Source organism: Ictalurus punctatus, chromosome 1 (assembly GCF_001660625.3).
Source record: "Ictalurus punctatus breed USDA103 chromosome 1, Coco_2.0, whole genome shotgun sequence".
Taxonomy (NCBI): Eukaryota; Metazoa; Chordata; class Actinopteri; order Siluriformes; family Ictaluridae; genus Ictalurus; species Ictalurus punctatus.
This window is the reverse complement of record NC_030416.2, coordinates 27,179,068-27,191,502: the sequence shown is the minus strand read 5'-3', so window position 1 is coordinate 27,191,502 and position 12,435 is coordinate 27,179,068. Positions and strand designations below refer to the sequence as shown.

Sequence of the window (12,435 nt, the reverse complement as noted above, 5' to 3'; positions counted from 1 at the left end):
ACCCAACCATGGCAGCTTGGCAGTGTTGGCATTTAAACACACAACCTTCTGATCAATAGCCCAAAGCCTTCACCACTGAATATAGAATATTCCCATGTTTAGGTACATCTGAACTATACAGTGCCCTCTACTAATATTGGCACCCTTGGTAAATATGAGCAAAGAAGGCTGTGAATTGTCTTTTTTGTTTAACCTTTTGATCTTTTGTTACAATAATTCACAAAAATACTCTGCTCTCATGGATATCTGTATGGAGGAACGGTCTCAGATCCCTTGCCATGTATTCTCCAACCTCATCAGGCTTTATAGGAGAAGACTCAGAGCTGTTATCTGGGCAAAGGGAAGTAGCACAACGTATTGATTAAAAGGGTGCCAATAATTGTTGCACACCTATGATTAACAAAGATTTTTTTTTTATGAACCTGTGTTGTCTTTGCAATTGTTTGTTATCCATGAGAGCAGAGTATTTTTGTGAATTTTCTGAATGAAAGATCAAAAGGTTAAACAATAAAGACAATTTTTCACAGCCTTCTTTGCTCATATTTACTTTATTGCTCATTTATATATATATATATATATATATATATATATATATATATATATATATATATATATATATATATAGGTCTGCTAAATGAATCATTTTTAATGCACTAATGTACAATCAAGTTCTGTGGAGTAACCTCTAGGTGGCGCTCTTCTCCCTCTGATCCCCTGCTGTTGTGCAAAACCTCAAAGCTCTGACACACAGCGAGTTAAAAGCTTCAGTGGGACTGTTTCCTGTTTCCTATTACATGCCACAGCTCAAGTTTTCATGCCTCAGAAGTTTGGAGTACTGACTGTGGCTTTCAGTAAACATTACCATTTAACTTGTGGAGCCTCTTTTAATCCCCAACGGCCATGAAATGTCATAGATCGTGTTTTAAACGAACGTTATAGTGTGGACTGTTAGGGCAAGCAGCCCTTTAGTTTGCTAATTACTTGCACTTCTGCAGATGGTAAAATGGACAGAGTGGGTAACATACTGTGATACTGCTTAAAGAAGCCTCTGCTGTCTGAATGTAGGAGAAAGAACGTGTGTGTGTGTGTGTGTGTGTGTGCATGGTTGTGTATGTGTGTGAGAGGGTTGTGAGATTGGAATCTGGCCGGGAATCTAATGAGAGTCACATGGATCCTCTTTTCGTGGTGGCTCAGTGGATGGGATGGGAATGGAGGCCTGGTCTCAGGAGTTCTGGGCCAGATTAGCTCCACTTCAGCCCAGTCCACACACACACATGCACTCTCTCTCTCTCTCTCTCTCTCTCTCTCAAGCAAGCAAGCTGATCTCATTTCCTACCTAGGCAGGGCCTCGGGGAAGCAGGCCGCCACTGAATCTCCCTACCATACTGATCCCTACGAAATGGGAGGCGAGATAAGGTAGTGGAATGATTGTGTGCACACACACACACACACACACACACACACACATACACACAGACTCACAGGAGAGGCTTGGGCTAAATCTGGTGAATGAGGTTTGATTTGAATTTATGTATTAACTCCACCACCACATGACCAAAGACAACACTGCCAATCATAGCACACCATGATTCTATGTGACATATCTGGACAAAACGAGGCATTTATAAACGTATTGATTTAAAAAACAACAACAACAACAACAACAACAACAACAACATTTTGTTAGATTAACAGTGCTTACCATCACAAATAGACACAAAACCCTCACTAAAGCCCTGTCTGAGCTGTATTGGTGATTTTAATCCAGCACTAAACCACAATGTCTGTGGTCTGAAAAATCCAGTGACAATAATTACAAAGTAAACAATCTTATGTAATTCGCTGAACACACAGCTCTCTGTGTGATAACAATCTTGTTCGAATCAATCGCACTGTAATATAATCAGTAAAGCGAGTAACAGACACGGCTGTGTACCGTGTTATTACTGTTACTGAGTGTTATGCCTGTCGTGTAACCCTGACATGTACATCCGGGCTAAACTGTGGTAATTTGGCAAATGACACAGATACTTACACAGACATCCTCTCCAAATCCTTTACAGCTACATTAGCAAACCTCCTACAGCTCAAATAGGGCTGTAGATGAGTTTCAATTCTGTTTATAGACGATATGTAATTGCCCACTTTGCTATGTCCCTTTTACCTGTGTGTGAATGTGTCTGTTCATGTGTGACAGAAATTGATAAAGAGAGAGAGAGAGAGAGAGAGAGAGAGAGAGAGAGAAGGACTCACAGGCAGTGCACCACAGTGCGTCCCTCTCCTCCATCGTACTCCTCCTGCCACTTGTCCACCTGCCGGATTAGTTTGAGGAATGAGCGCTTGGACACAGGTGTGTCTCGGTACATGGGCCAGCCCAGGAACTGAAACTGTTGGACCATGCGGTACCCGTCCTGTGGCTGACGACAATGAAAGACTGAGATCAACAGCTGTCTCACAAATCAAGCATTAAGCAAATCAATATGATCAGTCGTGTTTGTGTGCGCATTCGTAAAGTGCATTTACCCGTGCAGCATTATAGATGCGGAATATCCTACTAATAATATCCTCCTCTAGATCGGCAGATACAAACTCCACCTGGATAGGTCCATGCCTGTGTACACCATTCTCAGGCCAGTACTGTGGACACAGCTGCACAAAAACATGCATATCAGCCCCCATCACTATACAGCCATTCTTTTTATTACAGCAATACAACAAGAATAAGCCTTTATTTGTTACATATACATTACAGCAGAGTGAAATGCTTTTCTCACATATTCCAGCTTGTTAGGAAGCTGGGGTCAGAGTGTAGGGTCAGACACTGATTCAGTACCCCTGGAGCAGATAGGGTTAAGGGCCTTTTCAAGGGGCTTGAACCCTTGACTTTCTGATCAGTAACCCAAAGCTGTAACTGTTTAGCTACCACTGCCCTCAACAATGCACCATTTATTCTTTAGTTTGCTGTGAGAACAAATATTTTAGTTTGATACCACTATAATAACATTACAGTACATGGGTTAAAACACTTATAAGTATATTACAGGCTGGCTGATATAGGAACAATCGGTTAATGACTGATGCTTAGTAGTGCATACTCAGTGTGGCTCAACGTCCTTTTCCAGACCCTTCACACTATCTGTCCCTCAGTGGTGGAAAGAACTTCCTAACCTTAATCCAGACCACAGAATCTCACTATCTTAAAAAAAAGGCAAAAACCCCACCTCTTCTGTGAACACCTAACCCCTAAAATGCCAACCCCACATTATCCTTAAAAAACAAAAAACAAAACCCTTACTCTGGGTCTTACACCTCTACTCTGTGCACTTTGCTTTTCTAGAACTCAATTATAAATCTTGTATAGTAGCACTACTTGTATTGTTCTCCACTTGATATATCGCTTTGCTTGTATTTCCACATTTGTAAGTCACTTTGGATAAAAGTGCCTGCTAAATGAATAAATGTCAATGTAAATGTAAACAACAATCTGGTCTTTTCATGTGACTTCTATCTAAATTGTGTCCTGATAGTGTTATGAATACCCTATCTTCCAGGAACTCCAATTCCCAGAACCCTGTGCCAGCAACCACACCCACCATTGCTTCCCACCAGTCATTCTTGCTCAAGCTCTTTTCAGTGAGTCAGATCATTTCAGTTGGTTCAGCTCACCAGTAAAAGCCGACGCTTTCGGCTCCCAAATGACATTCTGTGTTCCAGTTGGTCCAGTGATTATTCTTCCTTGTGTAACTATAGCTGAAATTGCTTCATCAAATCTTACTCTAGCATCTAATTAACAACATAACATTACATTGCATTGTATTTTATCCAATCGCTTTAAATCATTGTAGAATCAGCAAGACATTACAAGCATCCCTGCATTCATGTTATTGTGCTTGCTGTGTCTGTGCGTCATTTCCATTACTACTGATACACTTGATTACATACAGCACATTTTTAACAAGGAGTAGCGCAGTGGATCCTCCGTCATGCTGCCTCATACACACAGCTGAGAGTCAAACACATGTCTCACGATTCACACTAACCAACAGCTCATAGAAGCATTTTAATTACATTACAATGCAAGAGTGAAAGAAAATAATAGAATAGGGGGAAAAAAATAAAACAAATAGCTCATGTGTGAGTCGGCTCTGAACGTTCACCTCAAAAAGTTCACTCGGTTTGCAAAGGACACATCACTAACACACATCTGTCGCCCATTCACTGTAATTGCTCTTTGTGTATTCCCCTCACTCTCATTGCCAAGTTATCGCTGACTACATTTTGGGTTTTGCTGCCTTCTTCCAGTTGTGGCCATTTCCTGTTGCCCTATTTTCAAGCACTGCGTCACCACATGTACACCTTTCCACAGGAAATCAAATGTGTCTCTGGTTAGCCAGTCTAATACAGTGAGGGGAAAAAAGTATTTGATCCCCTGCTGATTTTGTCCGTTTGCCCACTGACAAAGAAATGATCAGTCTATAATTTTAATGGTAGATTTATTTGAACAGTGAGAGACAGAATAACAACAAAAAAATCCAGAAAAATGCATGTCAAAAATGTTATAAATTGATTTGCATTTTAATGAGGGAAATAAGTATTTGACCCCTCTGCAAAACATGACTTAGTACTTGGTGGCAAAACCCTTGTTGGCAATCACAGAGGTCAGACGTTTCTTGTAGTTGGCCACCAGGTTTGCACACATCTCAGGAGGGATTTTGTCCCACTCCTCTTTGCAGATCTTCTCCAAGTCATTAAGGTTTCGAGGCTGACGTTTGGCAACTCGAACCTTCAGCTCCCTCCACAGATTTTCTATGGGATTAAGGTCTGGACCTTAATGTGCTTCTTCTTGAGCCACTCCTTTGTTGCCTTGGCCGAGTGTTTTGGGTCATTGTCATGCTGGAATACCCATCCACAACCCATTTTCAATGCCCTGGCTGAGGCAAGGAGGTTTTCACCCAAGATTTGACGGTACATGGCCCCGTCCATCGTCCCTTTGATACGGTGAAGTTCTCCTGTCCCCTTAGCAGAAAAACACCCCCAAAGCATAATGTTTCCACCTTCATGTTTGACGGTGGGGATGGTGTTCTTGGGGTCATAGGCAGCATTCCTCCTCCTCCAAACACGGCGAGTTGAGTTGATGTCAAAGAGCTCCATTTTGGTCTCATCTGACCACAACACTTTCACCCAGTTGTCCTCTGAATCATTCAGATGTTCATTGGCAAACTTCAGACGGGCATGTATATGTGCTTTCTGAGTAGCGGACCTTGCGGGCGCTGCAGGATTTCAGTCCTTCATGGCATAGTGTGTTACCAATTGTTTTCTTGGTGACTATGGTCCCAGCTGCCTTGAGATCATTGACAAGATCCTCCCATGTGGTTCTGGGCTGATTCCTCAATGTTCACATGATCATTGCAACTCCACGAGGTGAGATCTTGCATGGAGCCCCAGGCCGAGGGAGATTGACAGTTCTTTTGTGCTTCTTCCATTTGTGAATAATCGCACCAACTGTTGTCACCTTCTCACCAAGATGCTTGGCAATGGTCTTGTAGCCCATTCCAGACTTGTGTAGGTCTACAATCTTCTCCCTGACATCCTTGGAGAGCTCTTTGGTCTTGGCCATGGTGGAGAGTTTGGAATCTGATTGATTGATTGCTTCTGTGGACAGGTGTCTTTTATACAGGTAACAAGCTGAGATTAAGAATACTCCCTTTAAGAGTGTGCTCCTAATCTCAGCTCGTTACCTGTATAAAAGACACGTGGGAGCCAGAAATCTTTCTGATTGAGAGGGGTCAAATACTTATTTCCCTCATTAAAATGCAAATCAATTTATAACATTTTTGACATGCATTTTTCTGGATTTTCTTGCTGTTATTCTGTCTCTCACTGTTCAAATAAATCTACCATTAAAATTATAGACTGATCATTTCTTTGTCAGTGGGCAAACGTACAAAATCAGCAGGGGATCAAATACTTCTTTCCCTCACTGTAGCTGTATCATGTATTATTATTATACAAGCTAGCTTCTAACACTTGACCACCAACTTCTTCAAGCTCCCCACAGAACTTCTTCAAGCTCTGTGCTTTGTTTCTAGCCGATTTGCAAAAGATGGTCACCAGATCAAAAATTGTGAATCTGCATGTTTTTAGTTTTCTTGAAGGCATCAACTACGATAGTCTTGAAAGGGTGGACAAATGTAGCATGGACAGGTGTGTGATGTGTGTAAAATGCACCTTGGACTAGATTTAAATCTGTTCTTAACGCATTTCTATCCAGAGTACATCCACATGCTCATGAAATGACCAAGTGCAAACATTTACATTTACATTTATTAATTTAGCGGACGCTTTTATCCAAAGTGACTTACAAATGAGGAAATACAAGCAAAGCGATATATCAAGCGGAGAACAATACAAGTACTGCTACCATACATGATCTTTAATTGAGTTCTAGAAAAGCAAAGAGCATACAAAGAGTAGAGGTGGAAGAGCCAGAGTATGTTTTTTTTGTTTTATTATTATTATTTTTAAATAATGTGGGGTTGGCGTTTTAGGGGTTAGTTAAGTGCTCACGGAAGAGGTTGGACTTTAGAGGTTGGACTTGAAAATAGTGACAGATTCTGCAGTCCAGATTGAGGTTGGAAGTTCATACCACCACTGAGGAACAGTTAATTTGAAGGTTCAGGAAAGGGACCTTGAGCCACACTAAACAGAACTATAATCTCTTTATAATCTCTTTATAGAGATTAGTGTACAGGCCACAGTGGTAGTGGAAGCTGGAAGGCTCTCCCTGATTGTGCAGTGTGGGTAAGGTGTGAGTTTGGGCTTTGATGCTGACCAGCTTGTCCCCAGGCTAACCTGCTGCATTTGCATAATGAGAGTAGACCGCTCATGTGTGTAAGACAGAGAAGTGAAAGAGAAATGTAAAAACACACACACACACACACAATACCTGAGCAGGATCCACATCATTCAGCATTACTATAGATGTGCAGTGGTAGTCCAGGACCAGCCTCCAGAAGTCTTTTACAGTGTTGGGCAAAGGATGCTGGGTAACGATGAAAGCAGATGGTTGCTTGTAGCTCTGTAGAGTGATCCAGAGACAGAAAAGGAGGAGACCGTGAATAAAATGAGAGCGTGTGTAAGAAAAAGCGAGGGTGTCAGCACTTTTTCTTGCAAGATTTGCTGTACACTGAGAATATGAATGTCTTTAGTTAACTAATTGATGTAAGAAGCTTTTCATTTCCGACGTTTTTGCTTGTTATGCCCTTATTCCGTGCTACTGCTACTGACATTTCCATTTGCTCTAATGAAAATAAATGCTCTGTTACTGGTCTTTGAACATATTTTCCATAAAAGCAATCTAGATGAAGTCGTATGGTGGAAAAAAAAATCTCCCCCAAAAAAAACATCCACGTTTGTGAATTTGTTTTATGCATTTGCATGACAGTGGAATAAATCAAAACCATCTGTTTTTTAATCATTCTCAATAAGCACATAATTGTGCATGGCATATTGAGCGAAGTAGTTCCCATTTATCATGTTTGCTCCCCCCACTGATCTGCTTTGGCTTTCTGGAAAAAAACAAGTGATTATTATAGGGATGAATGTGCAATTTATTGTCCCAAATGGACAAGCGAGTACTGCTGAATCGAGGAATCTGATATGTCCACTGCTCTCTCTCGCTCGCTCCATATGTCTCTCTCACTGGCTTTCTTTGCTTTCTACTCAAATCTCTTTTGCTCTAATGTTTTCCATTCCCTACTCTTATTTTTTCTGTCTCTTTGGTAGTGTAGCATCACATTAAAAAAAGCATCTTGTTTATGTTTTCATGTCTTTTGGTGAATAAATGCACTTTCATTGCCACTCTACTCTATACTAACAATGTTGATAATGTGATGCAAAGGAAACTAAATGTAATATACGAGAAAGACACGCTGTTGAAGCTGAAGATGTCTTGTTCACACATGACGAATCACAGAAAAAAACCTTAAGGGAAATGTTTTTCTCATGAACGCTATCAGAAGCTTGTAGCAGTGTTTATGTACATACATCCATGAGGGCAGCATTGATGTAGTTGCTGCTCTCGCCATCAATAGTGATAAGGAAGGGCAGACAGCGGTCAGGTGGTAGCACATCCATGCACCGGTTCTTCTCATGGTTCCTCGGCAGCAGAGCAATGCTGCAGTCCTCTACGCGCAGTGTCGGCGTGACCATGTTCAGAGTCTGAGTATCAGCACAATACAACATTCACAATATTAATACTGTAACCTTTAAACGCGAATAAGCATGTTTTCACACTCGCTGGTGCTGACATGCAGTCCAAGACACAAACACACTCACTCTGAACTCCTCTTTAATTTGGCTGGAGTTGGTCTGAGGATCTAGACGGTTCATGTCATAATACACTGAACGCAGCTGATTGGCTGGAACGGTGGTGTCACCGCACAAACACGCCTCCAAGATGGCGTCATGGATGAACACATACTGCTCCTGAAAGTAAAACAAAACCAAACAAAAGTAGTAAAAAATTATGAGAAAACAATTTACTAAAACAAAAACAAACAAACAAACATAAAACAATGACACATTTAATATAAATAAGTATTTTATAATCCATCCATCCATCCATTTTCTATACCGCTTATGCTACTGGGTCAAGGGGAAACCTGGAGCCTATCCGAGGGAGCATCGGGCACAAGGTGGGGTACACCTTGGACGGTGCGCCAATCCATCACAGGGCACAATCACTTACACATTCACACACCCATTCATACATTTCGGACACTTTGGACACGCCAATCAGCCTACCATGCATGTCTTTGGACTGGGGGAGGAAACCGGAGTACCCGAAGGAAACCACTGCAGCACGGGGAGAACATGCAAACGCATCACACATAGGAGGTGTGAGGCAAATGTGCTAACCACTACGCCACTGTGAGCCAGTATTTTTATAATAACTAAAATCAATACTATTATATAAATAATTATATAAGGAACAAAACACAATGAGGCATAACGTTACCACCTCAAAGTGGACTGCTCCTGTTCCTATTCCAATACCAGCTCAACCTGAAGTGTTTTATTTCTCTTAGAAGACAGTGATTTTAATAATCAATGATGCATCATTTTGAACTGTTTGTAATTACATTTAATGTTTTATGTCCATGTGTCAAGTTAGTTCCTGTTATGAACATCTTCTGGCCAACATCACTTCGATATAATTCAGCAATATCACATGAGCAAGAATGTCGCATTGATTATAAGCATGGCTGTGATTACCTGTGATATTCAGTACAAACAGTACAACTGCGAGTGTGATATTGATTTATACAACAGTTCTATAAACAACAAGTTATATCAAGTAAGTGACACTTCAGACCCAATGGCCAAGTATTTTGTTTATTTTTGCTCTGTCAACAAAAAGAGTTGAGAGCTGGACGGAGCGTTGCATGTTGCCACGCAATGTACCGACTGACTGTGCAATAACGGTTTAAATGTAACAAACTATTGCTGGAATTTAAAGTCTATCACTACCCCCAGGATTTAGCGATTTCGCGATCGCAGAAATGAAAGCAAAATCGAGCAAACTCTGCAATATTCGGAGGAGCTTGCAATGTTTTTTAAGACGTGTCATGCGACGTCATCACAACGCACATTCAACCAAAGTCCTCTTCGATTCACGTGCGTCGAACACGAGTACAGCTAGAAGGTCTCATTTACCAGCAAACATCACTGTGAAAAGCTGCGCAAAACATTTTCATGCGATTGCGATTTCGTCTAGTTTTCCGAAAAAAAAGTATAAAAAACTCTAAATCAGGCATTTTTTGGCTGCAACAATCAAACGCAAAAAAAACAACTCCACGAAATCCTGTGTGGACTGTTTTTTAACTGGCCTGATACACACAGTGAACTGTACCAGCACTCTTGGAATCACTCTTGCATCGCCGCTTATCCAATCAAATTAGTCAACTGGAAATACCTGTTGTGTAAATTAATGTATGATCATTTATAATTATATTTCAGTAACATACATGGGTGGCTGTGGTTCAGGTGGTAGAGCCGGTTGTCCACTAATCGTAGGGTTGGTGGTTCGATTCCCGGCCCACATGACTCCACATACTGAAGTGTCCTTGGGCAAGACACTGAACCCCAAGTTGCTCCCGATGACAAGTTAGCGCCTTGCATGGCAGCTCTGCTAACACTGGTGTGTGAGAGTGTGTGTGTGTGGGTGAATGGGTGAATGAGACATAGAGTTAAGCGCTTTGGAACCGCTAAGGTAAAAAAAAAAGCGCTATATAAGTGCAGACCATTTACCATTACCAGACTATACATTGTGAATATGTGCACTGTCACCACATTCAACAGTATTTTTTTAGATTATCATTATATCTACCTCGATCAAACTTAATTTCCAGGTGGCTTGGAAGCCACCACAAGGCCATCAGTCACTCCTCCACCTTTCTGCCTCTTCAGGCACTCAGACCTGCTTGCCTGACGTTAATCTTTCATGAAGTGACATTTGCGAAAATGTCTTGAGATGTCATTTTTTGACAAAAGTCCAGGCACCAGGGTCAGTGGCTTTCAGGCAAGTCTACTGTAGCATCACTGCTCACTCTCCTGTCCTTGGAACCGATTTATCGTTCAAACTGATTCATAGTTTGCTCAGATTGAGAAATACAAGAGTAATACCAGCTGTTCTGTTTTTACAGCACCATACCATTTTAATGATATTTAGTCCATTATTTAATTACGTCCTGGGTGTTTAAACACTCAGGGAAAATGTCCGTTTCCCCCTAATGTGTTCAATATAAACCGGTGCATATGTACTACAAATCACTTTAGTAGCTTCGAAACTACTTTGTATTTGTTTTTACCCATCTGCTTCCATTTGCAAAACTAATTAAACACTAACTGAGTTTTATATGCTGTCAAGAAATTAATTTGGGTTCATTATTTAATTCCTTTAAGCTGGTGCATACACAGATTGAGCAGAAATAAGCACTTCCCTGCTTACCAACATACCAACAACTACAAGCTACAAGATTAATTGCAGTATTTTTGCTCGAACTGTGTCACGAACAGCAACAAGAAAACATACTGGTAAGACGACATGTGAAAGTGGTTTAAATGTGAATTGAAAACGTCTCAGGAAAAATAAAAATCAGACGTTATCGTTAGGCAAAAACTATATTTATGCCATGTGAATCTTGCTTGTTTTTTTAATTCTGAAGGTCTCTTGGACCACCCCTTCAAGCCAAAGAGGTGAAATAAACTCGAGATTTTCACTCAGACCTTTCACTCAGAAATAAAATAACGAGCATAACGTTTGCACAGAATGACTTGTAGATTTATACAAAGTTCATTTGCGGTTTGAAGAGATGGGTGTTTCTTGGTCTTACGTGTTCTGAGTCAGTATGAATGTTTTGAGTATGTGTTTTGTTTGACGGTGGTGTGTAGTCGTTTGGATGCAGTACCTCGGTCTGGACCATGTTGACCCTACGTGAGCGGAGCTCTCGCACGCAGTTATAGATGTCCACCACACCCTCACGCTCAGCCATGTCCAACATGATGTCAATGACGATAAAGCAGCCCGTACGGCCAGCACCAGCGCTGCGTGCCAGATAACGGACGTGTGTGTCAGAAAACCAGTTCATATTCAAGGACAAATCATTTATACAGAATACAGAGTACATGGAACTGTGAGGAGCATAATACAGTCATTGATTTCTGTTTATATCTACAGACTAAACTCATGTATGAGATCCACACTGCTACAGAATGGCTGTATCGTTATCTCCTGACCTGCAGTGGACCACCATTGGGCCGGCATTAGCTGGGCTCTTGGATTTGACTCTGCGGATGAAGCCCAGCAGGCCTGTAGCATGGTACGGTACTCCGTGGTCCGGCCAGCCAGTGAAATGGAACTGCCTGATCTCCCTGATCTCATGAGCTCCTCGCTGCAGTGAACAAACGAGCAAACACACACACACGCACACACACACACACACACACACACAAAGATAGTTTAAGAGTGAGGTCTGTTGGCACACTACTCCATTCAAACTCCCACAAGTATCATCTCTAAGCATCTGTGGTGTTTGTGTGTGTCAGTGTGTGTGTCTTAAGGTTTGTGCATTTGTAGGAGGATGAGAAGGAGTGAAATAGAGCTAGAAGGCCCGTGATTCACACCCTCACACACATGCACCCTGTCACACACCTACACAGACCCAGAATTCAGTTGCACACAAAGCAGGAGTTTAATGCAAAACTGGACAGATGTAACAACAACAACAACAACAAAATGTTTTTTTTTTTTTGGTTCTCCTGCATTTCAGTTTTAAACTGATTCACGAAAGCCCAAACATTTGGGATTTTTTTTTTCTCATTTTTTCATTCCATTTCAGTCTTTTAATATAATAAGTTTCCAAATCCAAACTA

General features: G+C 41.2%; 1 protein-coding gene across 10 annotated transcripts in view; it reads right to left on the bottom strand.

The window, feature by feature from the left end:
• The window catches only part of LOC108271270 (receptor-type tyrosine-protein phosphatase mu), a 227,739-nt gene that overhangs the window by 4,453 nt on the left and 210,851 nt on the right, over nucleotides 1-12,435 (bottom strand). For all 10 annotated transcript variants that reach the window (XM_053683467.1, XM_053683468.1, XM_053683484.1 and 7 more), the window contains 7 exons: nucleotides 11,800-11,954; nucleotides 11,472-11,607; nucleotides 8,338-8,487; nucleotides 8,047-8,220; nucleotides 6,947-7,078; nucleotides 2,524-2,649; nucleotides 2,254-2,417 (listed from right to left, as the gene is read on the bottom strand). In XM_053683467.1, coding sequence (XP_053539442.1) covers nucleotides 2,254-2,417; nucleotides 2,524-2,649; nucleotides 6,947-7,078; nucleotides 8,047-8,220; nucleotides 8,338-8,487; nucleotides 11,472-11,607; nucleotides 11,800-11,954 — 1,037 coding nt within the window. The remainder of the gene's footprint in view (nucleotides 1-2,253; nucleotides 2,418-2,523; nucleotides 2,650-6,946; nucleotides 7,079-8,046; nucleotides 8,221-8,337; nucleotides 8,488-11,471; nucleotides 11,608-11,799; nucleotides 11,955-12,435) is intronic.